We start from the raw sequence: 26,843 nt of genomic DNA, 5'->3' as shown, positions 1-26,843 counted from the left end.
GTCTTCTTGTCTCGAGTGCATATGTATCCAAATTTACTGCGCGCCGCTACTCGTCCACCCCTTGCAGCGTTGCACACCCAAGTCCACCTTGGCTAGATATCTTGTAGTAACACACTCTCAATGAGAAGATCTGAATAGCATAGACTTTTTGTTGCCCAAGCTTCCAATTAAAAATAAAACATTCAATCAAAGAGAAGTGAAAAAGGACTGGTATTTCTTTCAATTACAGCACTCAAACAACAACAAAGCACAATAATTTTTGTCTGCATATTGATGTAACCTTGGAAAATGATATTGAAAACTTTCACTCATGACATTTGAATCTCCTTTAGAATCTGTTGATGTTAGATATCCTGGGTTGAAGTTTTATGTGCTTATCCACCTTTCTAGACTGAGGTGAAATCTTATGTTGTCAACTTTCTGAGAAATTTGTACAGGGTAATCAATTGAGAAGGTGGTGGAGATAGTCATATATTGCCAAATGCTCTTCACCATTCTTAGGCCTCGTGGGTATATGAGGCATAGAGGAGTTCAGGTTGAATTTGTGGTATCTGAACCCAACAAAGCTATTACCGTTTGAAGGCAAATCTCAAATGCAAAGGTTTCCAAGTTTTTCATTGGAATCCACTATTTACCGCCCGGGTTGAAAAACCCGACGCCCGCTTTTTTTGGGGTAAAACCCGGAGATACCCGCGTAGTACCGACTCTTTTGCCCCTATAAATGGCCCAACGGGCAGTTCACCGGGCGGTTAAAGGGGGCTATGTCGCCCCCTTTGACAGTACAGGGCAGATTCACCGCTTAACAACCGGGCAGGTCCTCAATTGGCCTGATAACGAACTTCACTTCAACTTTCTACCTTGTCACTTCACCGTATTCTATTCGATCGATAACCAACTGGGCCATCACTCCACCCCTTGCGTCCAAGCCATCGTACTAACTACCACACGAAACCTACCAAAACCGAACTAAACATTTTATGGAGGGCAACGGCCAACCATTTGAGGCAAATCAACGCAAGTTGATTTGCCTCATGATGGTCAGACTCCTCCTGGCTCAAAAACAAATCATTCAAGCCTCAACTCCACTTGATCCTCCTCCAAAGCAATCCTTCACAATCACTCGTACTTTTCATACACACACTCGTCTTTTTCTCTTATTGATTCTCACTCGCGATATGTCAAAGCGAGACCGGAACACCTTCGAGTCTACTTCAATCAACTCGAATTCAATCAGCTTAAACCAATTGAACACATCACAGCCTTTACTGCCTAACTATTGGATACCTCCTCCTGGCATTCAACTTGATAATCCCTTCCTTTTTTCAAACTCAATCCCAAAAACAATATCGGACCAGCAAGGCCAACCTGCTTTCATCCCAAATCCCCTGTTCAAAGGCCATAACCCCTTTCAAATACATTCAAACACAACAAGTCAAGGTTCGAGTCAAAATTCTGTACTTCCCAACCGCTTAGAAGCGCCTCATCACCCAACAGGTAAGCACAATCAAATATATTCCTTCTGCTTGTAGTTTGACTGTTGTATTGTTTTGATTAATAGTGAACACAGAGCTTGATCAAGTGGATGGTGTACTCGAGCGTGATAGACTCGAGCCTGAAGAAGTGGATGGTGAAAGTGTAGATCTTGATGCCTTTGGGTCTGAGCGAGACGACGATTGGCCGCCTATTGGTATGATGCTTTATTATCTTTCTCCTCATATAATATCTCACTGAAGGAAGCTAACATACATCCATTCTTACCGGATCACATTTAACCTAGGTGTTGAACCAGTGCGTACAATGCAATTGCCTAAGATAGGGAAGCAATTTATCGATTATCAAGCTGGCATGATGTATTTGAATGCCGTTGCCCGCCATCAAGGTTACGTGTTATCTATCAAAAGCCATAAGACGGACCGCAAACAGATCCTCCGGACCTATCTCAAATGTTCAAAAGCTGAATCTCACGTCAAAATCAAACCTCCGAATGACTCCAAGGGAAAGAACAAAAAGGACCTGGTCAAGGCACGCGCGACTTCATCTAAGAAGATAGGGTGCACCTTCGAGGTGTCTCTGAACTACCATTCACGCAAAGGCCGATGGGTGGTGCAATCTGACAGCGAGAAGAACCCTCAAAAAAACCTTCATAATCACCCACCTTTTGATCAACCTCACGATGAAAGCCAATACTGACAAATTGGACCCAAAAATGGACAACAAGTTGCCCTGTTGTCCTCAGCAGGATGTCCACCTCTCCAAATCAGACGCCTGATCGAAGACGCTAGCGGGACCAAGCTCCTTGTGCGCGATATATACAATGCACGGGCTCGTCAGAAGAAGGAATGGCTCAACGGAAGGACACCAATACAAGGACTCTTCGATTTAGTCACCGAGCTCAACTGGGCTTTCCGCACAATCACTTCAGCAAACGGCACCCTCCAGTCTTTTTTTTTAACCAGTCCAAACGCTATCGCACTAACTCGCCGGTTTCCTACGGTCTTATGTATCGATTGCACATACAAGACGAACCAATTCCAGTTACCACTGCTCCATATCGTTGGGACAACAAACTCTCACAAGTCATTCACCGTCGCACTGTGCTTTATGCACAGTGAAACTGAAGATCAGTACGGATGGGCCATGCACCAGTTGAAAGAAATCATATTTAGCTCAGATAAGAATACCCCAGAAGAAGGACCCAAACTCAATTTTCCAGAATGTCATAATCAAACGCCAGCAGTTCAAATGCCCCAGACGTTTGTTACTGACGCAGAACCCGCTCTATTCAACGCCATCAGTACAGTCTTCCCTGAATCAACTCACCTTCTGTGCATCTGGCACATAAACGAAAACATCAGTCGAAATTGCAAAAAAAGCTTAGGTTCCGATTGGGATTCATTTATTGCAGCATGGAATGTCTTCTGCTTTTCATCAACAACCGAGGAGTGCGACACCAACCAGAAAGCTATGACAGAACTAGCCAAGAAACACAACATCCTCACTTACCTTGAACGAACTTGGGTCTATCGAACCAATAAATTTGTCTTGCTCTTCACATCTTCGACGCCACACTTCGGAAACTGTTCAACCTCTCGAGTTGAAGGAGGCCACTTTGGGTTGAAAACTTTTCTGGAAGGGCGGAACAATGATTTCCTCACGTGTTTCAACGCTTTCAAAAGACACGGTGAGCATCAATTTAATGAGATAACTGTTTCCATGGGGATTGAACGAGGAAAAACACTTCAAGATGTCCCTACTTTCCTTGATGATCTTCACGGAACTATCTCCCATTTTGCGATCAAGAAGGTAATGGAACAGTATCAGCTCCTTTCTCGGCCTGACCACAAGCGTTGCACACAAAGTTTCAGGACGAGTTGGGGATTACCCTGTTCACACGACATTGCTGCCAAACGTGACGTTTCGGAACGCTTATCACTCAAGCATATTCATGATCAATGGCTATTGGGAATGGATATTGCACCTGTTTCTCAGGATAGACTTGAAGCTGCAGCGAGAACAAACTTCAACTCAATACTTTCACTTCCAGAACATTCACTTCGCAAGATATACAAGGAAGTCAACTTGATCAAGACCGGCTGATTTGCACTAGTGCCCATTCTACCTCCAAAGGTCAAGCACAACAACAAAGGACGACCACGTACTGCAAGCCAAAAGACGCCAGCCACCTCTAAACATGGACGTTGGAAATCTCAGCATGAAGTTGATGAGACAAAGAAAAAACGTGTGAATAAATGTGGAATTTGTAGGCAGGGTGGACATTCCAGAACAACATGTCCAAAACTTGTTGAAGAGGTTGACTCTGAGGACAATCTCAAAATCAATGAGGTTTTCAATAAAATTGCACTATCAAATGATGAAAAGGAATCGAATGAAGACATTGATTTGAATGAAGGGAACACTAGCGACACTCACGAAATGAATGACAAAAATGACTCACTTCCTTCAATCTCAATTCCCAAAAGAATATACAAGTGCAGTAAGTGTGGAATTGCAGGCCATCGGATTGATACATGCAAAGAGGATATTCAGCCAGTCGACAACAGCTTACATGAAGATCAAAGTGATAACGTTGATGTCGCAATAAAGGATGACACTAGTGATAGTGATGTATCAAACCGTTGGTCTGACTCCGATGAAGGCAAGATACTTTGTCCGTTTTGTGATGAAGAGATGCCTTCAAACCCCTCGCAGAAACTCTTATCAATGCAGGCAGAACTTCTAGCCTTGCCCAACATTACCAAGGGTATTGGACACTCAGGCGCCATGAACTTACCAGAGAGACTACTTGTTTACAAACTAAAAGATTCAATCAATTGATATTTTGTGTGTGTCTAGTACCTCCAAAGGGCATCATTTTGTCAACTACAGGAGGCCGAACGTGATATTATACCTCACGGGATTAGTCAAGGATGGCCCACTTCGATTAACTTTCAAACCCTGGGAAGGTATGTTTTCTCTGAAATATTGAGAATTACAACATAACTAATATATGTTTCTTTACAGCCGTATAGAATCTCATATCAATATTCTTTTGAAGATCATCAAGCATCAGATCCAATTGTCTTACTTGGACCTTGCACAAAAGAAGTGGAATACCTGTGGTCGTCAGATGTTAAGTATGGCAGGTCAGTTCAATGGTTTTGAAGTCAAGCAACCAGGATAGTAAGTACATATTCTTACTTTGGCATCAATGTATGTGATGTGACTACTGATATCTTTTTGACTTCTCAGCTATGGATCTAAAGGATTAGAGGTCATTGTATCCAAGCTAGAGTTGCTGTTCTTATCAAAATTGTCGAAACACCCACTTACAAAAGAGGCGGCCGCCCCTCTTACACCCGACTCCTTTATTCGAAGTGTTCTAGTTCCTGAGATAACTGTCTCCTTGATTGCTGAAGATCTTGGCTTGCCTCGAAAGGATCCCAAAGTCAGAGCAACCCTTGAAGCGAGTCGAGAATATGGAACTGTCGCATTTCCAGTCGAGTTCAAGGAGGAGGATCAGAATCCTGCTGTTGAACGTGGAACATTCACAGCCCACCAACAATTGTTGTTGAAACAACTGCCAGCACAAATCGCATTGTATATTAAATCAATTCACAATCCCCCGGCTTTTGGCAATTGTGGTTTCTACGCAATTGCCACATCAATGAATATGATCTCAGAAGATGCCTACCTCGTGGTCCGGAAACAACTAATAGCTGAACTCTTGTTGTATCCTGAAGACCATGTCAAGTTTTTATCCACCCCATCCAAACGACCCCGGAGAAACACAAAGACTCAGCAATCAATGGCGGAGAGCTTTGTCAAAGAAATTCTTAGTTGGCTTGATTACGAGGGGGTCACTTGCACCCGGGCCTACTGGTTGAGGATGCCAACCCTGGGGTATGTCACCGCCAGCGCTTTTGACCGTCCTGTAATCCTCTTCACTCCGTCCCGAAGCAACTGTTACAGCTTCTTCCCATATCGAACACCACCCAACAAGAAATTGCCAATAATACTTGCTTTTGTCAATAATGAACATTTCGTCAGTCTCGGAGTTGGGCACGAGATACCTTTTCCAGAAGTGTATGGGAACGCCCTCAATTCAGAGTTCCTTAACACCACTCAGGTTTCCGGATGGATGGCAACATTTAAGAAGGAGCTGGCATTATGGGCAAATCTCTCCGTTTCAGTTTGAATTTTATTAGTTATATTTGTATCTTATCGAACTTGATGATCCGTGCCTTTGTAAAACTGATACTCTCATCTCTCAAATAAAGAAAACTAACCTGTGTCGTAACACCGAAAACTAACCTCTGTCGTAACACCTGCTCCAATTCTTTCTTGGTGTATGGTAATTGAAAGAAACACGTTATAAAATGCGCCATGTAAAACACGTCCAAATGTTTGTGCCTTTGTGAGAGTAAAAAAATAAAGTAATTTACAAAGAAATTACTTGGCCATGCCATGCTATGTGAGTAACATGTTCAAATGAATCCTTTGTGCGCCTTCTTAGTTTTGACAAAGTTAAGAAACCGGGCAGCAAATCGTTTTACAGCCCGGGCGGTATCCAAAAAGCGGGCGTCGGGTTTTTCAACACGGGCGGTAAATAGTGGCTTCCTTTTCATTTGTGACTAACTACCAACAGTAGCTTCAGAATCAAGTTGTAGGCAAGCTACAGTCTGATTTTGAAGCCACTTTCCAGAACCTGTTAGTAACATTTTTGAAGGTTTGTGTGCGTGGTTTGGCTGTAGCCTAAGAAACTCACACCAGTACCCAACCCTGGTCCAGTTGAAATGGCTATTCCCAATTCTCCCCTGATACTATGACTTTAAGTGGAAAAGTTGGTCAATGACTGATTGATATCTTCAACGTGTTTTCCATTCTTTCTTTGTGATGGTATCAGAAGGGTTAGGTCTGGCTGGGAACGCCATGTGGTAGCAAGACAGCAAGACAATCAAGTGCCTTCAATAAACAGTGACTGACACAGAAAGATTATTGTACAGGCGCTCAAGAAAAGATCACAAGCAAATACAAGCTATAGCATCCATCAGAGATGATATAAGTCAGATCAACTTGTGGCATAAAACAGACCACACAAACAAACCCTACAGAATTTCTCAAGCAAGCACAAAAGATAAAGAAGATAAAAAAAGATACAAAAAAGCCATTGATGATTTATTAAAAATCCATCACAAGAAATCAACTTCACAAATAAGATATTCCAAATCCTTGAATCTTTCTAATGGTTGTATATTTAAAGATACCCAAAGAAAAATTCTTCTTATTAAATTGATTTTTTTGGATCAAACTTCAGTTCCTAACACAAACACAATTTGCAAAACAGAATGAATGTCCATTTTGACAATCAGAAGCTTGACCAGAACAACTGGCAATAAAACCACCGCCAGCACAATATCCATAATCAAAACAACTAAAATCAAAGAAGTCAACGATCAATGAGGATGAATGATTTATCTTTGACAGTTTTTCAAACTTTTTTGGAAAAATTTATAAAAAAAACTTACCCAGATGGAACTTGAACTTGATCATTACATTCGAGTGTGTATGATTGAGCATTAGCAGTAGCAGTAGCAGCTAAAGAAATCACAATCATATTTAAAAAGGCTGATAACATCTTTAATGAACCTAAGAAATCAAACAGAACACAAGAAGGTCAATGTAAAACTATAAGAATGAGCTATCAAAGAGTAGTTCTCGACTCACTTTAATGAGATTCAAATTCGAGTTAATAAAATTCTTGAAATTGTTTCTTTGATAAGACTGCTTGGATAAGTTGAGGAATTGTTTGATGGAAAAAGTCTCAGAAGCTTTAGGAAGTCCAGTCTTTGTATCTTTTGACTATCTCCGTTTAACCTCATGAAGGAAAGCCTGTGATGTGAATTTCCTACTTTCAAAAACAAAGCTATACCTCTCACTCATTCCACCATCGGAATTGAAGCTGTGAAGACTGCTGTGGCGCCGAGTTGCTATAAAGTTTTGAATCCATCAAAGCTCATTTATCAAAATCAAGATGGGATTTCCCAAATGACAGGTAAGTCGGATTGAACCCATTGCTGTGACTAAACATAAGTAAAGTGAGTCGTCATGATCTTGGAATTCCGAATGGGACCTTTCGGTGGATCCATGGATTCTCACTATATGATCTCTCTTCACAGTTAATCAACAGATTGCTCATTAAGGTTTTCCGAAGAGTCGCAGCAGGATCAGCATTTGGTTAATTTATGAATCATTGTGAGACGACTTAAGTTCTCCGTCCAGATTTTGGAGGGGTGATGATATACAATTAACTTTTACATCAGATATCATTGCCGAACATCTCCTCGTTTTCAAATACCAAATCATCTTTTGACGGATACAAAGTATATATGTCATATGGTTTTGGTGATGTATAACGTGATATATAATTTTACAAAGGTAGTACTAGCCGAACTGGCCCTTAACTTTTGATGAATTCTAAGACAATCATCAACACTTGACTTGGCAAAGAGAAGCTCACCAAACGTCTCTCTGCAGTAAATCAACAGATTTTCTTCTAAGTCTTTCAACTCATCACAGCTCTATTAGGATCAGCCTCTGACCAAGTAGATGTCAATTTCAGTTACTCTACAATTACGGTACTCAAAGCTGTGTATAGTTTTGTGTGTATACACCACGGGTAGGCATGGATGGCCGGTGGGCCGCCTCGATGGACGGCCTGAAGGCCGCCTACTCTGGCGGGGAGCTGGGCGGTCTGCAGGTAGGCCCCACGCGGACCAATTGAAGGCCGCCTTTGGAGATCGGTCTACAGACGGCTCACAAACGGCCTGCAGGCGGCCCTTGGGAGGTATATATTGGGCATAAAATGAGTGGAAACCCAAAAATTGTGTTCATTTTGGTTTGGATCAGGAGCGATGCGCTTGTTTATGTGATGAGGAAGGGGCTTTTAATGCAACAGTGAGTTGTATTTCATTGCACAGTAACCAAACAAATAAAAACATTGTAATATCAAATTAGAAAGTATAAGAGATGACCACAACAATAAGAGATTTTGGTAGTTAAATGATCAAAATAGGCATCTTTGAACGTGATGATGTTATCAATAGGAAAGCAAAACATGATTCAGGTAACAGTCCACATTAAGTTCTCGAAACGATTTGCAAGGATGTGAATTCGATGTTAGAGGGTCAAGACCAAGACTCCAAAGTGTATCATGGCTGCGAGCTGAAGCCTGCAAGGTACAACCAAAAGAGATGGATCATTCTTATTCGAGCTTGGTTAGCTGAATTAAAAACAATACGGCTTACAACTGTAGCTAAAAGCTTATCATATACTGACACACCCTACAACCATGCTCTGCACCGACAGGAGGTGTGCTAATAATGTGGCCAGTAGCAAGTGAATGGAATTGAAGGAGACTGTAATGAGAAGCAGTAGAAAGGAAATGATTAGTCAATTAAAGGTTAGAGTTCAAATCCGTTGGTGATTGCTCGATGATTGATGAGATAAAACATGTGACAATTGTAAGTGATCTGATTGGTTGAGTTGTTCTATGAACACCTAATTGTGCTCAATCTAGTTCCCACATAAAAAAAGTCAATTCAGGATCAGTGGCAGTAAGGTGTGACAAGGTGTTGAGATTGTATATCTGGGGGGTGATCAGTGATGTTGCAAACAATTTGAAACTGATAATAAGGAAATATTCAAAATGAAGCAAAGGGATTCGAATCAAAATCCCAGATGTAGATGTGTACAACTTTTCACTGACCAGATGTTGAGTTCCTGGTGTCAAAAAGCCTTAGGATGTTGCTTGACTAAAAGCAAGGTAAGGAGCTGTAACAAGAGTTACCAAGGGATAGGACAAAATTGGAAGTGATCGAGGGAAGGGAGGTGACCGATGAGGACTGATGATGACTTGGATTTGAGCGCCAGTTTGACCTTCAAGCATTCAAATCCCAAGCACCCCAACCAAGTTACCCCAAGCACCCGATATAAAGATACATGTATCCATTAGCCTTTTAATTGGTTTCTGAGGGTGACGCGGCCTTCGCCTTGCGAGCCAGACTTTGCCGCAGCGCACAGCAGCGCTGATGATGCGGCCTGATGGATGGGCGGCCTGAAGGTCGTTTGTGGCGGCCTGCAGATGAAACGTGGCGGCCTTAAGGCGATTCATAAGTAGGCGGTCTATAACTCGCCAAAGGCGGTGTGCGGCCCGTTGTGGTCGGTCTTGAGATGGCCCACAAAAAGTACGCCTTGAGGCGGCCTATTGACGAGATGGGCCGCCTGTCAGCCGCCCTGCCCTCGCCCGAATTTGGCCTTAGGACGGGTCTCAGACCCAGGCGGTTGGCTGACGTTTTGCTGACTCGAAACCTACCTGTGGTGTAGTTTTTTTTGCCCAAATATACTTTTTTTTGGCGGGGAAAAAAAAGTATACACCACAGGGGTGTTTTGCCCGCCTGCAGGCGGTCCATCCAGGCCACCTGGAGACGGTCTGCCCTTCTGCAAAGGTAGGCGGTCTCCAGGTGGCCCTCACGCGCGACGTCCGGCAGGCACCTGCTGGGCTCGCCGGTAGGCTGGCTTGCTTGCGCCCGCTGGCGGGCTGTGATCTGCCTTCCGTCCATCAAAAAAGCAGTTGTACACAGTATGTACATTAAGGACAGAACCATGTCGTAGTCCTCAAGCAGATACTTCAGAATTTCCATGAAGGATCTGTTACTTCGTATAATTATATACAAAAACAAGCGACTCTGAGTTCAAACCTGAGCCAGGATCATCACGAAAGACACCAATCATATCGTGATATTGGTTTCACGAGTGATTAGCGACTCTTGATGTCCTCCAGACTCAAACTTGACAATGATATCACGTAAAAACTACACTTGGCAACCTTCTTTCCAGGTCATTGATCGTTTTTTTTTGCAAAGGTTTGACAAAATTAGCAGGCAGACAGGCCGCCACCGCGTATTTGGTCTGACGATGGCCCAGAGGCCGACTACGGCCTTGATTTCTCTTGTCCATCTTCAGGCGGTCAGTGGGCCGCCGATCAATGGCCTGCCAGCCGGTGTAGTACTTATAGCACAACAAGGGCTATACAGTGCTTTGAAAGAGGATAATCTGAAGATATAATAGATCTAAAGAAGGTGTCTGAGACTGCTCTTTCTGAGAATCTTTAACAAACTGGACTTTGTTGTTAAAGTCTCCTGATAACAGAGAAATATAACCAGGTCTTTGATAATAAGAGAAAAGTATCTTGATAAAAAGCACCAGAGAAATAAGCTCAACACATTTAAAGTGTTATTCCAGTCGAGTCAAAATGTTGAAAAATAAGCTCAATATCTTTTTGATATTATTCCAGAATGACAGTGTCATATAAAGCACATAAAACAAATTTCTCTTCTGATGAAGGGCTGATTTGAGTGACCTAGTACTGCTCTAATAAGTTTATAATGATAAAAATGATTAATGCTATGTAAGAGATGAAGAAGAAAGGAAACATAATTTCGCACAAAAGACACAAGTTTATGAACACATCAATACAAATTGTTAAAGTGGTAAACAGCTCTTAAAAAATCCTCTTTACCATCTAAAAAACCAAAAGATGACTAAAATGCTGGTAAACAGCTTTGATCCAATGATTCAACCACTCTCTACATTCCTAAATTTCGCCATCAGTACCTCATCAACCCATTATGATCATTATTATGATGTAATGTGATCTTCTATTCATCATCTGATAAGATTTATTACTAATTTGACCAGTAAAACATGACTAATCTCTATTCTTATGATCAAATGCTGTGTATATGCTGTGTATATGCTGTGTTCTGAATGTTCCAGAATGAATATTGATTTGATCTTATGATGATTCAGCATTTCAATGATGTAATTGCTTGTTATTAATGATTTGTGATCTTGTTGATGTGTAATCAAATCCTTTGATTCCTTATAACTTTTGTCATACACCTCTGTTACTAATGATTTAAAGATTGTACATTATGAATTTGATGATTCTGCGTCGAATGAGCTATTACTTATCATGTTCTGACGTCATTTGACACATGTAATCAGCTGAAAACCTTCATTTTCGACTATTTTCACCTATTTTCTTCACTTTTCACACCTTTTACTAAGCCTTTCTTGCCTTCTGTAACATTACACAGTAATCTCCAACCGTGAAAATCCCTAAAAACACCCTTGGCAACTTTATTCATTACTAATACTACTGTTACATATGTAAAACTACCTCTAAACCCTTGTTTACCAATTTCGACTTTTTCCCATTTCCTTAATAACTTCTATTTTCTCTTATCAACCACCAAGATTAAAGTTGTTGCTGACTAAAACAATGCTCCTCTTTCGTATTCCAACCCTACTAAACCCATAAACCTAATATTACTACCCTAAAAACCATTTCCAACCTGTATACCTCTATTTTCGAGTTTTTCTTATGTTTTTTTCTTTCTTTCTTTTTGTAATCTGTTTGTTAATAGTTTATACTTATCTTGATAAGTTTGTTTGAATGATAAAATGATGTAAATATTAAACTATATGTAATATAATTGATGTAATTCAAAATTCGTTTTTTTTTGATTTTTTGATTGGTCTCATATTTCGATTACCACACCGGTCTACAGGTGGCCCTCAGGAATGACCATTCTCAGACTAAGAAAGGCCATTTCTAGACTCAAAGCCCCTCCGTGGTGTACATATTTGGGCAAAAAACTACATAAAGGGTACTCAAAGCAAAGTATGTAGCGCTACATACTTTTCGCTACATACTTTTTTTGGCGGGGACAAAGAAAAAAAATATACTTTTGGCCTCGCCTTCCCCGCCAAAAAAAGTATATAGCAAAAAGTATGTACACGTACATACTTACTTTGAGTACCCTTAATGCTTTGAGTACCCCATATGTATATCTGCGTTTGTTGATCAGATGCTGGTGGCTAAACTGTCAACCAAAATATATTTTGCCCAGGTCGTGTATAGTTGTGAAAAAAAGTATATTCAGGCCAAAAAAACTATACACACAAAACTATGCACAGCTTTGAGTACCGTAAATGAAAGGATCTCTTAAGCGGAGATATGAGCAACAAACACCGGAAGAGCGGAACGCTATCATTACCTCCTAGGAAGCGTAAAACAAGTGGCAAACCCCAAATACCTGATTTCATTCAACTGTATCTACCTCATCAAACGTTCTTGTGTTTGAAAAAATCACATGTACCAACAAGGGATGTCTTGGTAATCATGTCATTAACACTCAACTTCCTCATTGAATACTTGTTTATCATCAAATGCTTTTTGTTTTTCCAAAAAGAATGATATGATTCAACAAATTATTTACTATGATTATAATTACAAATCATTTTTCCAAACCCACAAAAAATCATTTTCTTTGCTTTTCTACTTTAAATCTTGTTATGAATCTTTTTTTTTGTACTCGAGTCAATCCATACACATAACCCATTTAATCATTTTCATTCATCTTGGCTTCCCTTGTAAACGATCCTTTTCTTAAGCAAATGGATCAACTAAATCTGTATCTACTTCTTCATCTACCGTTACGTTTTGGAATGAACTAAAATGATTAGGTCGATGAGCTGGATCCCAAAATGGAATAGGTTGACCAGCTAATGTCATATTATATTCCATAGTAGTTTGAAATTGAGGACCAAGACCAACGGAATACTAAAATAATTGAAAACCAATAAAACCCAATCAACTCTTGTCTCATAAGAAAAATTAAAACAAAGATTATCAAGACTTACATTCCAAATTCCATCAGTTGGTACAAATGTAGAACCCAAGATCCGATCACTAAGTAAAAGTTGAGCTCTTTCTGACATACTAGCTGGATTATAACCATTAGGAGCATTCGGATCTGCATTCCTACCCCACTCAAACCCTTTAGGTGTTAAAACATAAGCCGATAAAGATAGAGATCCAGGAGTGAAAGCTACAGTGAGCATGATACTAGTACCATCAAGTTGTGAATGTTGTGCCATCATCTTGGAGAATAAGATCGCATCGTTAGGTGAAAGTGTTTGTGATTCTTGTGCTTGGGTATGAATCACTCCTACAATCTTCATATCATCTAAGAGTGGATGTTTGGGTAATGCGTTGGGTAATTCGATGGATCGTTGACTAGCTCTTTGTGGTATGACCGCTACTGCTTTCACTTCAATCACTCGATTATTATCTGCTGCCACTTGTCCAAAAAGTATGGCTGCGATAGGTGTCCTCAAATCGGCAGAACAAACAAATGACTTCATAATGTTCTTGGCCAATACGAACGTCGGAAGTGAGTCTGATACATCATCATTTTGAACATAACAATGTTGTAAACGTAATGGTAAGTTGGTAGAACTGATCGCTCGAATTCGCCAATCCGTCTTCGATGAGAACGTTTGAGTTTCGTATTGAGTCGTGGTCACCACTTGAATCAAATCTCCATGTACATTCGTGGTCTGGGTTTGAGTAGCAGTAACTTGGTTGGCTTGCTCTGCTGTCTTTTCAATTTCGGCCATCTGTTGACGCTGAATCGAAGGAGCTTGGATCTCCATACCAAGAATGATATCCCTGGTTTTTGAAGAACACATGTCCTCGTCAGTACCTATTCTAAAAGGCAGGTTATGTGCTGTGAAGCTCACCGAATCTCCGAACTAGTGAGCGAGGCCGTATTGACAGCATTTCGCTTGGCATAATCCGCCAATATAAGATCTCTAAGCGCCAATTCGACTCTCATCCATTCTTCATCAGTCAAAGTAGGCCAAACATGATGAGGTTGAGTGATAGTCGATTTATCAGGTCTTAAGATAATCTTTGATTTCTCTTGATTCACATGTAATGAACGTAAAAGTAAAATCAATCTTGAAAAAGCAGTGTAAGAGGAAATCGACTTAAGCCAATCATCAAACAGATTAGCAAGAATCATTTGAGGTTGAGTGGCTCGTAAAATCAAATCTCCAAACTTTTCAAGTTTCATGGCCGATTGGAAAGGTAGTTGTAATTCACTACCCTTGATCACGATATTGGGGAAATCGAGTAAATGGACTTCGAGTGGATCCAACATTCCCTTACGAGTGACGATAACTTGCTTAGGTTGTTCTTCCACGGGTAACGAACGAATCAGCGCAGCCACTTCTTCGGCACTAAAAACAAAGCATCCTAAAATGTTAACAATTATCCAAAACCCCCGAAAAACCAAAATTATGAGCAACAAAGAAAAACTCACGTCTTCCATTTGGCCAATTGTCCCAAACGTTTTTGTCCAGCCCATACAGATGTATGAATAATTTTCAAAAACAATTGACCCGTACGAGGGTTAAAGATGACTAACAAAACATAGAAAGTGATCATCATCAATATTCCCATTTTACGCCTCGCGCAAGATCAATAATTGAAAAGAAGCCACTCACAAATCGCTCCATTGATCGGTTTAGTAGTTAAATTACCTTCAAAAGTCTTATGAATCGTCACTCGATATACGTTTGTATCATCAACAAACCAAATGATTTGATTTGAAAACAATTCTGAATAGTTTTGTGAATTCAAATAAGGTTCAGTAGGTTCGGATGAATAAAGTTGTAATCCTTTTCGAATTCGTTCTCTCAATACATAAAGTGCTGGATTAGCTTTCATAATCTTAGCCATCGCTTGTTGAATCAATGGTTTAGCACCCGGGAACCAATGTCCATAAGCTGAGTGAAGGTTATAAGCTAAATCAATTCCAATCATCAATCCAGTGGGTGATGGATAAATCGACGTGTTATCTTGAGAGTAATCCACTGTATAAACATATCAGAACCAAAGTCATTAAGATGATTAATCCTCCTTTTTTGACCAATTCACAATATCAAACTTACAGAATTTGGATCGAGTGTATCTCTCAATATCATGAGAATCGAAATCACCCCAACGACATTGTACATCAAGCCAATACTTCTGACTAGTAGTTCCATCCAATATATCCTTAGAGTCCGTCAATAATGAAGGTCTGGTGATGTTCCACTTGTAAGCACTGAAGAGTAGAATATCCGCACAAGAACTGTTCATCTTATAACTCTTTCTGGGATGAATAGTTTCCTTTTGTACAGTTTCAATTTGTAAGGCTTCTAATTCTTGATCAAAGACTTGACAGAGATCCATCACCACCGATCTATAAATTAAAAAAAGGTTGTATATCATCAGAGGTTTGAAGAAAATCATGCCCAGCGTTTGTAAGAACAAGTGCGTACTCGTGAATCTTTTGCCACAAATGAGCTCTGAAAATTTGAATCAATGAAATCTTGAGTGTCGGGATTTTTCCATGCATAAAGATACCAGTCAAATCCAATTGAACTTGAAATCCAACATAAACATTGGCTCGATTGATGGTAGGTGACCACCAAAGAGTAAATCGACGATTAGGAATTTGATTCAAACCAGATCTCTGAGCATTTGTCAATTTCTTGAACCTGTGAAAAGAAAATTCAATTGATGAGTATTATTAGATACAAGCGAGATCTCAAGTACAAACACTCACTTCATAGATTCTTCAAAACCAGAAGCTTTCTCCCAGAACAAACCTTCCCAAGTAGGGAAATATGTACCCTTAAAAAGAGTATGTTCAAGTATACCCTCTACACCACCTAAAGCTGCAATCACATCAACTCGATAATTATTCAATTGCCAAAGTTTACCATCATGTCTTTGATTAGTCCACCAGAATGGATTATGTTTCAATAATTGATATTGTTTCCAATCAGTTCTAACTCTCCATCCTTTATCATAGGCCAGTGTATGTCGATCTTTTTGAAAGAGTGTATTGATTCTGGGAATTCCCCGATCCCAACTATCTTCAAGATCTTCTAATGTCAATCTTCGATTTTGCGAATTCGCTTCTTTACGTTTCATAGCATATTCTGACCAAACTCGAGATGAATCCTCGAATTCAGATGACCAAGGTTGAATATAACGATACAAGTTGGGAATCAGTTGATCTTCTTCATGACTCATTCCACTTCTGAAATGGGTGATTCCAGTATCGGTTTGCTTGGACCAACGTAAGTCAGACGCAGGAATTAAAATATGACCCATCGATAACATCCCTAATCCACCTAATTCTTTGGGTGTATAGAACACAACCGGTGGAAATCTTGAAGGCATCTTTGAATTCAATCCAATCTTGACACGAGTTTGAATCTTGTTTTCACTCTTGACCAATAAATCTAACATCTCATTCGTATGAATCACAGCTTCTCGATAGTATGTCATGAGACCAATGATCGCAGTGTTCCACTTATTCACAATCTTACTGAATGTTGTCGATCCAGACGCCATCAAGACTTGTCGAATCCGATTATGAAATTGATCGATTCCATAATCACTAACTCTAAGATATGCTTGAGCAGTCCTTTCCTTGGTAGCTTCGTTGACTAAGTTCCAGACTCCATCCTTCAGGGTGAACGCTTCTCCGACATTACGAATCTTAGGTAAAATCCGGACTTCAAAGTTACACATGCTGAAAAGCAATTGAGGGTTATCTTTGGAGTAAACACTAGCATTAGTATCAATCCACTCGATCGTGGTCAGTGATCTGGGCAATCGGTTTTTGATATCCCAAAATACGGCTCTTCCGAGATTGACATCATGTTTGATAAGTCTCATTCGACAATCACGAGGCCAGCATCGTTTTGAATTGTATCCAATGATATTCTCGTTATTGGGATCTATAACATGCGCATATAATCATCAGTGTGAAGAACGATACATCCTGATTATATGAGAGATCACATACCCGGATTAGCTGAAAGGAATCGTTGAATTAAATCTCTAGATTCTTCAGCCGTAAATCTGAACAAGATATGAATCTTATCAACATATCGAGAGTATAACCTGATCGGATGTCGAACTTCGGTCACCGTATCACGATATTGTAAAAAGTTATTTGGTATCGATGGTGGTCCAGCCATTTCACTTGCTCTTTGCAAACCCATGATCAAGAGATCAAGTACGAGACCTAATCGAAAACAATCATCAGCTCTGACGAAATAGAAAGATTAGACTGAATAACAAACCGTAGAACTGGAACACAAAGCTTGAAAATTGCAATCCACGTATCAAGCCATAAGAATTGACATGACTCATATCCTTGTAAGTTAGCACGATGTTATTCTTCGCAGTGATATAATCCGCTAGATTGTGATCCATGATTAATCTCAATAAGCGATTCAAGAGAGTCAAATCCATCTTTTCGTAAGGTTTCGATAATTGAGTCTCTAGCATCACATTACATTCGCCATCAGCTGTCTCCCATACTTCGTGTAAGTTGTTGATTCCCTGACACCATTTGTACACTAGAAGTGGTGGTGGCTCGGTGTCTCCTGGTTTGATCCAAGCTGGGAATAAACCACGCTTATCGGCCTCGACTAGGAAAAAAATGCGAACATCAGAGCGTGACTCTAGACAATGTGATCGCTGGAGCATTACTTACAGTATAAGAACTGATCAAGGTATGCATCAGTGATCTTCTCGATAGGTTCGATGTCATACACGGGAATCAATTTATCGTACGCTGCAAAATTTCAAAAAGCAAACAACAAGTGAGATTGTGAGGGACCGATGCGTTGAGTATTGAAGCAAGAGCATAAACACATGAACATAACTTACTGTCGAAGAATTCCAAACCAGCTTCTTTGAAAGCTCTCTGGGTCAACAAAAGCCTCTTAATCCTCGACAAAGTTTCATGAGGATTATCATAAGCCTGTTCAATCAAAGCTAAAACACAGAATACCAAACATCAATACAGAAAGAAAAATCTGATGAACTAAACTCGAAAGATTTCTGTTACCTAATTCTTCCCTTTGGTTTTGATTCAATCGACCTTGAACTGAATAAGCTTCTTTCAATTTCTCGAGAGCTAAGACTAATAATTTGGTATCGTGTTTATAATTCAAGGGTGGAAAGGGGATTGGTGCGAATTTTCGACTCTCTAACCAATGTACGGTTGCTGAATATATCGCAACTGCCTCTTCAGCCGTCACATCTGTATGAAATGAAATGAATACCGTCAGTTTAGTCCATAAGTTTATTCTCTCTCTCATCTCTTATCTGCATCTGCCGAGGACCTAGTTGAGCGCAGAAAAGCTCAATACTCACAGGGTCCATCCTTGAGGTAACTATTTTGTCGTTCTTGCTCAGCTTTGAGATACAATCCTACATAAAATCAAAGCCCCGCCAACAAAAGAAATTCCGTCAATATCAAACCACATTTCCAAAATATAATCAAAAGAAATCACTCACGAGTCAATCTTCCTAAATTCTTCTTACTGACTGTCTTATCAACCGTAGCACCACGTTTGATACGTTCACGATTATAATGAGCCACAGAGGTCCACCAATCAGCCTTTGATTTAACATATCTCAAAATGATATTCTCAACGGCTGTTGGCATTCCCGGTACTTTCCATGGTATATTCGCTTTCCAACATCTCCAAGCTTCTGAGAGATGTTGTAAGATCGTCTTGGATTTATTTTGTTTCAAACCTTCTGGCATCATATCTGAATATTTTGAGAACCGTTAGATGACTTGCATAGCTGCGTGTACGTAGCGATGAGTGGTACGAACCTAGGATATCATGCATAACGGCAGCACGCAACTCCAAGTCGAAGTGACTGGAAAAGATTAAAAAGAGTCAGTATTACGGCTCTAGACCTACAAAGCCATTATCATAGCACGCCATAAAGCTCACCTTTCGACCTGTACAAATCATCAGATCAGTCAGTTGCTATACAAATGGTAATCCAAAATCAAAATCACATGGAAAGAAACTGACCCGTTGTTTAGTCACGGTCTTTGCAACACCTTTACTATTTCTACCCTCGAACTGTCTTGCCAAAAGATTACCTAACCATCTTTCCAAAAGAGGTACGATACCCCTCATAAAGAATAACCAAACTCTCCAACCCGGAGCCCAAAAGCCAACCCCAGGACCTTTTCCAACAGCACCAGTATTGAATCGATAATAAATCAAATGTTTCAAATCTTTACATTGTCGGATTTGTTTCATTAATTTGTACTTGTATCTATACATTCCAGTTAATTGTCCTACGTGTGCAAATGCAAATTGCAATCCATCTGCTAATTGAAATGCATCTACATTTCCCAAACGATATTGAACATGACAATCTACGATCAGTTTGGTCAATCTTAGGATTTCTCGACATAAATGAAATGCATTTCCGAATCTAGATTTCTTTCTTTCTTTGGTGGTCAAAGTCTTGACGGGCTTCAAGTTCATGTTGTAATCGAGGTGAAGATAATTCAAGCTATGAAAAAAATCATAAATTCAATTAACATGAAAACTTTAGCAATTCGTTTGATAAAGATGAGGACTGACTTTTTACGATGGATCAGCAAGTTCAACATATTGTAACCTTGTCTACAAACTTGCAATCCAACTTCCACCCAATCTAATCGAGTAGTTTGAAAGAATTTGGTATTCTTCAATTGTCTGAATAGATATTTCTTAGATTGTGGTTTAGGTTTTCGTTTGTGTAACTCGTTCAAGACATAGTTCTTCAACTAAAGAATTAAATGCACAAACCGCATCAGTTTTCTTTCACGCTACCCTTCAACAAGACCAAAAACACAATCTGAACGAACCAATTTTTGATACGATACCCTAACTTTGACAGGCATGCCAGGTGGACAATGTTCCATGTACCAATTCTTAACAAGTGGTACATCCAACGTCCTAACAGTCTTACCACTTCGATGATTATAAGGGTAAGGAGCCCACCACATCGCTATAGCTGACGTAGTATTATCATTTGCAATAGGTTTGTCTGAAAGGAACGGTTCCATGGATTCAGGTAGTTTGAAATCGTCCTCATCGGAATCTCCGAAAATTTCTTCTTCATGGGAAACACCTTGATTTTGAGGCGCAACTGCTCTGGAAGACTAAAGGAGAGTTGGGTGCAGAAACACTCATGATGAGGACAAACTTTGTGACTTCCGAACGCGTTATACAAGAAAGTCGCGTCATATCGCGACATATATTGATATATGAAGATCTGACTTACGATTGGATGAATGATCGGGTCAAAATAGAATGTAGGTAGATCAGGATCTTCGACTCGAATAAATAAATTCTTGACTTCATGATACTTTGGAATATGAACACTTCGAGGTCTAGAATTATAAAGGTGAGGGAAAGCCACACGATATTCGGTTCGAATCTGTTGACGAATGATAACTTTATTGATGTCGTTAAATTCATTCCAATCGTCATCATACGATTCTGCATCACGATGCAGAGGCTCAAAACGGGCGCTATATTCGAATTAAATAGAATTTCAGACCAAAACGAAGAAAAATCAAGTATAGTGAAGAGAGCCTACCCTCCAGGGATCGCCATGTTCATGGCCTTGGCAGTAAAGAAAGCCTTTGGCTCGAAGAGATAAAAGTAATTATCATCGATAAAATCACTAAGCAAATTTCGACCGATCCGATAAAGTGTGCTCATCATCCCCAAGTTCAATTGCCAAGACTTGTAACTCGTCCCGTTGACGTATTGAACACCTTTGTACTTTTTCGCAAGTGGTTTATGATCATAAAACCAATCAAAGACTGGAGCGTCTTCATCTTCATCTAGATCCATCTGTATGGCTTCTAAAGGTTCGGTATCGAGGATGTTATCACCGTAATCGAGTGGTGGTTCTTCGTCATCGAAAGGAGGGAAACGCATCCTTTTGAAATGTCTTCGATCGCGTTTTTCGCGTCTCATCGACAACCACATCGAAGCCCATTGAGCGTGATAGACAGGTGGGATGACTTTTGGAACTTCATTGACGAAAGTAATAGCACCGGTGATATGATAGATGACCGGTACCTCACTGAATTTCGTAATCAGACAGAATTAAATCAGGAAGATGATAAATCCGAGAGGTTTGAATGATACATCAACGGAAGATTGAACAGACCGAACTTGTTCCCAAGGCATCGGCATGTTTTCTAATAATTTCATAACTGCATGAGGTACATATTTAAGAGCACCTAAATGAACTCGTTTATCAGTTCTAAACTTTCGATTCGAAAGATCACCGTGATCTTTGATAATCTTTCGAACGTCTAAACACCAATCCAATTCAAAAAAAATCAGTAGATAATCCAGTTGGCAAATAGCGATCACTTTTATGAAACATACGTTCAGGTGGCATCTCTTGTTTTCCAGTATCAATAAAACTGGTTTTGAGTTGTTTATCTGCATACTTTCGAGCTTGAAATTGAATCCACTTCTTCGATTTAAGATCTAATTGTTCTTGAGACATTGGCGCGGTTTCCTATTAACAAGCGAGATGAAACGAAGTAAGAATGGATCATGTCAAATGGTTTAATGATAATACTAACCTGATATGAGACAGAAGGAAACGAAGCTAGATGTGGTGGAAGAGGTAGAGATTGATGGTTGGGAGGTGGTGGTGGCATATGAGAATTTGATGATGAAGCCATCGTGACTGATGATCTGATGGTTCGATGTTTTGATGGTCGTTTTGATTTATGAGATTGTTTGATTTGATTCTATATGAATTGAGGTGGTTAAGTTGAGAGTGAGATTATTGTAGAATGATTGAGGTTGGATTCGAGAAGAACTTGGATTCTCCTTGTTTTCTCGTTCCGCTCCCTACTGCCACTCTGTCGAGTCTGAACTGATCTTCGTCAAATGGTCAATAACCAAAACCATTCAAATTTTAAATCAATCGATCGATCAAACAAAACCTATCTTAAGTACTTAACCAACCTTAACTTCAAATTCATTACTAAATTTCACTCCACTTTATTTTACTTCATCAAACAACGCATATATTTAGGATTCATTCACCTCAAGATTGGTCAATATAAGCTCAGAAAGGATTTATAATCTATTTCATTCCAGCTTTTCAGCGGTTTCCAAATCACCGCGAGCAACCTTTCCCAGCAGTTCATCGTGAACATCCCTCAAAACAGATCACAACAATTCCAAAACTTTTCTGGGCCTGTTTTACCAGAGTCACGCCACTCAAAGCGGCAAAAGTGAATCTGTCAACATGGTAGACAGACTCCTGCATTATCGGGGATTCGAACCCCGGACTAAAGCTGTTCACGATGGAAGGCTTCAATGCTAACCGCTACACCAATAATGCGATGACGTCATTTGTTCTAATTCAGGTTTCAATCCAAGTTGCCAAAGGATTTCTTGAACAAGAATTTTATCTTTTGGCATTTGGTCACCTCATCTATAATAATCCAAACACATATAAAAGCAATCTATTTTCAAGAAAAAAAACAAGAGTGATACAAATTCATTGACTCTCCAAACTTTTCAATACAACACATCTTCAATATCTAAAGAATTATGAATTGATCTGAACAAGAACCCTATGTGATCCATTAATTTAAACTTCTTACCATACCCTTCAAGCAGGTCGAGCATTAGTAAACAAGACGACCTTCTTGGGTGGTTTTTTACCTGATGAGGTTTGAGGTAGAGGTGGAGTAGGTGATGTAGAACTTGTACTAGACTCAGCTCTACGATTAATCCAGCCTGTACCTAATCGATCTTCACCATTAGGTGAGAATGGTTGATCGATGATGGTCGTTGATCTTCCATTACTCGAATTACTTTCTAACATTTGTTTGACTTTTGTTTGTCGGTTTAAAATCGCATGATTGATGGGTAAACCTGGGAAATTGGCTTCAGTGGGTTTTTGGATCGGTTTGGTTTGTTGAATTTGGGTTGATGATTTCGTTGGCTGGTTTGGTGGTCTTGATTGGGTGACTCGGGGAATATGGTTAGAAGAGGATGAGGCGGAGTTGGCACCTGGTTAGGAAGTTCAATCAGCTTTTCATTCCACTTGAGGGCCCCATACATGATCGCTGCGAGTATATATGACATACCAGACCAAGGGGTGGGTCGTATGCCAGGCTTTGCGGTCCTGGGCGTCATACCAGGGACCTCTCGACCTGGGGGATTCGTTTTGACTGTTTCATTCTTTGAACGACCTGGTAATGGGAATTGAGACATGGAGGTATCCCCACGAGTCCAAGTTGTGGCAACACGCATATTAGGATTGGAATATGAAGCCTGAGCTGCTCGTGAAGATCCAGCATGATCAAGAGACGGAAACTGTGTTTTCTGTGATGGGTCTATCTCAGTAAAGAAGCAGCTTCATAGATCCTACAAGCAGAATACTTACAATAGCCTGTAAATCTTTCCACGCCTTCAGTAGTTCAGTCTTCCGGTCTTGGTCCATCTCAAGATTCAAAAGGCCATTGATGATACCACCCAAAGCCTCGCTACGTCCTTCAAAGATTGTGGACAATACATCCAGGAAGCCAGATACGCTCATCTCGTTGTTAAGATAGGTTTTGACTAGTTTGTCCATCTATGTCAGCTTGAATCTCTCCTCAAAGTTGAATATTATGGATAGATCAACAGGTCAAAGAAATTCTCGACACTCACCAGCACTTCGAAAGGAGACCACCTTATTCTCGGATCCACCAGCGGCATCTTTAACCTTTTGCATAAGAGCCGCGTGTTTTTGGCGCTCAACAACATCCGCACTAGAACTAAGCGTGTGGTCCACTTCTTCGGGTCCAGTCACCTGACCTGAAGGCGACTGGCCATCCTGTACCGAGTCAGTAGTGAGAGTAGACTTGAACTTGGATTTTTCTCGTCTCCGACTTGTGCCCACCGGATCCCTGGAATTGTTACCTAAGCCTGGGACAATTCTATTGGCATTAGATAGATTGGTTGCAGTTCCAATAACTACAGGCGAGATGCTCATCGCCTGAAGATTTTCTTGATCGCTAGGGCCTGCACGACCATGAAAAGAGCCTTGAGCATGTTGTTCACGAGAAGTACTGTAGACGAAGTTGGTCTCAATCTTCCTAGCATCTTTGATGGCCTTTGTACCCATTTCTGCACCATGTTTTTCGACTAGATGAGATTGAAGTTCAAATGCAGTTTCAAATACGACAAATTTATCCTGAAGACAGCCAGAGTGGGTGCATATATGATGATCGGTACGAAAGTGGGCTGCCTACAAAAGAAGAGAGAAATGATATGATGACGAAAGCGTTAATGCAAGCAACTATCACTCAGGTAAATGAATCCATGGATCTGACCAGGTGAGGGAAATCGAGATAATATTGCCAACGTCCGCTTCCATTCCGTACGCAGATAAAACATTGTTCGTGTTTCTCCCTACAATGCTTGTATAATTCGTCATCACCATAAAAGTGAGTCGAACAGAATTCGCACTTGGGGTGGCCTTTGAATCCGTCATCTCCCACGAGACTATGACCTTCACCTTCGGCTTGTGTGGCTAAGAAACCTTTTCCTGTCCCAACTGATCCTATATTCTTATGTTTAACAAGCCCATCGCGAGTGAAAAGAGTGTGTTCGTGTGCAAAAACCTTCTTATTTGTACAACATAAATCGCATAGAGAAAGTCCATGACTAGATGTGGTATGTGATTTGAGCTCCCGCCAGTTTGTGAGCACGATAGAACATTGGGGATGTGGACAATTGAACTTTAATAATCCCAAGAGTTCTTCTAATTGTTGAAAGGTTTCGCAAAAGATCGAAAGTTTAGAGTCTTTATATTGGAAGCTGGCCAGGTCATACGTTCCATAGGGGGCTGAAGAATCCTCGGTGATGATCATCTCGGGCAGATCGGTCTAAAAGATGGGGCAGGTAGATGAGCAATGTCCATTCAAAGAAGCTTTTACAGGGCAACATGATGCTTACCTTACAGAACGTACACTCACGCTTATTATAAAGCGCCCGCATCTTGATAGCACATACATGACAGGTCCGATGTGAGCAGACACCCAGTGCGTAATGTTGGACGGGCTGTGCACAGATAAAGCATATCTCTGCTTCGTCGGGCTCGACTTCTGCTGGCGTATCTACAATCTTCGATTTACCCTTGGACTTGAGATCAATCTCAAGGCCGTTTGTAGAATTCACCGGATCGGATTTGATAGATGGTTCTAGGATTGGACCGAAGGACAGAGGTGGTCAGCAGGCAAGTTTTGCAGCATCAGTCTTTTCAAGCTCACTATGAATTTCATGTGGCTGAGTGACGGGTGCCTGTACGGTCGAAGGTGGTTTGTCATCAGTCGTAAGTTGAGATCCAAATTGTCTTCCACCTCTGCTTCGACGAGCACCAGCACCAGGGGTAGGATTTGGGTTCGGATTTGAACGACCACCGCCATTGGGATTCGGATGACCACCGCCATTAGGATTCGGATGACCACCGCGACCGCCACCACGACCACGACCACGACCACGACCAGGCTGGCGAGCATGTTGAGGTGGTTGCACAGAGGAGGTAGGTTCGGCAGACATGATCGGTTGAAGGAAGTGAAAGTTTAGGTTGACGACCAAAGGTTCGTAAAGTGTTGAAGAGAAGATGAGAATAGGCTTGAAGAGATTGTGTTTGAGTTGATTTGAGTTGAGATTGGAGGATTTTTTTGGATAGTGGTGATATGATGAAGTGATTTTGAGTTGAACTTCTAATAAAACTGCAAATAAACCTAATTCATTTAAATTTCCATCACATCCATTCTGAATCTGACTGTGACTCGATCAACTCACACAATGGCTCATCAACCCCACCTTTGTTCCACGCAGATCAAGAAGCACGACTGTATGGTTTCTAGGACAACATCAAAGGCTGAAAGGATGAGTTGCTTGTCTTTAGGACAGATCCCGAACTATCGGAGTATTTGATTGGACTTTTGTTCTTCCATTCCTCATCGTCGCACACAACATGGCTGGATATGGTAAGAGTCTATGTACCAAATTAACGTTGGGATCCAACTGAACAATCGCTGTGACTTGGCATTCAGACCACTGCGGTGACTTCGAGCCTCACACACAAAGGACTGCAGGACCCCACACTGCAGCTCCTACATGCATGGTAAGAGAAAACTCGAGTTTTTGTCACTCCGTCAACATGCTTTTCTGATTTGTTTCATCACTTCTTCAATTTGGCTCAAATCCATGCGGTGTTCTACAGCAGGATATGAGTTAAAGAATTGGTAAAATACTTTCATTTACCTCAAAAGTATCTAAGTATTGCCTGAATATTCTTCCAATGACCTTCCCTCGATATTGAGTCAGATATCAAGATGCAAAGGAACTCCCCGTCCTTTCATGTTTACCGGTGAAAAGGCCCCTTCTTATACCATCTGCAGTAAAATCTACTTCAGAAAATCCTTGTTCTCTTCTTTCATGCCATACTCCACTTTGCACTTTCGGTCAAATCAAAGCCTAGTCTTCTTTCTTCTTTATCCTACAGGATTCTTTGTCAA

General features: G+C 40.6%; 4 protein-coding genes across 4 annotated transcripts; 1 reads left to right on the top strand and 3 right to left on the bottom strand.

The window, feature by feature from the left end:
• Window positions 1-6,810: 6,810 nt before the first annotated feature.
• Window positions 6,811-7,135, bottom strand: MELLADRAFT_34793 (uncharacterized protein; the record flags this gene model as incomplete). The annotated part of the gene is made up of 2 exons (XM_007407762.1): window positions 6,811-6,931; window positions 7,026-7,135. 2 exons carry the CDS (start codon window positions 7,133-7,135, stop codon window positions 6,811-6,813), a joined length of 231 nt encoding a protein of 76 aa, XP_007407824.1.
• Window positions 7,136-8,452: 1,317 nt separating this feature from the next.
• Window positions 8,453-9,073, top strand: MELLADRAFT_55513 (uncharacterized protein; the record flags this gene model as incomplete). Its single annotated transcript, XM_007407804.1, has 1 exon — window positions 8,453-9,073. The coding sequence occupies one exon, from the start codon at window positions 8,674-8,676 to the stop codon at window positions 8,875-8,877; it is 204 nt and encodes a 67-aa protein (XP_007407866.1).
• A 3,711-nt stretch (window positions 9,074-12,784) lies between these two features.
• On the bottom strand, window positions 12,785-21,811 carry MELLADRAFT_42773 (uncharacterized protein; the record flags this gene model as incomplete). Its single annotated transcript, XM_007407761.1, has 24 exons — window positions 12,785-13,186; window positions 13,267-14,077; window positions 14,149-14,649; window positions 14,733-14,832; window positions 14,917-15,285; window positions 15,364-15,656; window positions 15,736-15,954; window positions 16,023-17,208; window positions 17,277-17,498; window positions 17,557-17,907; window positions 17,973-18,053; window positions 18,149-18,256; window positions 18,330-18,524; window positions 18,638-18,694; window positions 18,782-19,039; window positions 19,107-19,153; window positions 19,231-19,238; window positions 19,315-19,807; window positions 19,879-20,063; window positions 20,145-20,441; window positions 20,564-20,813; window positions 20,882-21,372; window positions 21,460-21,611; window positions 21,688-21,811. The coding sequence occupies 24 exons, from the start codon at window positions 21,809-21,811 to the stop codon at window positions 13,013-13,015; spliced, it is 6,972 nt and encodes a 2,323-aa protein (XP_007407823.1).
• Window positions 21,812-22,723: 912 nt separating this feature from the next.
• Window positions 22,724-25,987, bottom strand: MELLADRAFT_77286 (uncharacterized protein; the record flags this gene model as incomplete). Its single annotated transcript, XM_007407760.1, has 7 exons — window positions 22,724-23,340; window positions 23,418-23,655; window positions 23,717-23,892; window positions 23,983-24,562; window positions 24,699-25,202; window positions 25,273-25,517; window positions 25,587-25,987. 7 exons carry the CDS (start codon window positions 25,873-25,875, stop codon window positions 22,937-22,939), a joined length of 2,436 nt encoding a protein of 811 aa, XP_007407822.1.
• Window positions 25,988-26,843: the final 856 nt, after the last annotated feature.

Source organism: Melampsora larici-populina, assembly GCF_000204055.1.
Source record: "Melampsora larici-populina 98AG31 unplaced genomic scaffold MELLAscaffold_10, whole genome shotgun sequence".
Classification (NCBI taxonomy): Eukaryota; Fungi; Basidiomycota; class Pucciniomycetes; order Pucciniales; family Melampsoraceae; genus Melampsora; species Melampsora laricis-populina.
This window is presented reverse-complemented; position numbering and strand designations above follow the sequence as displayed.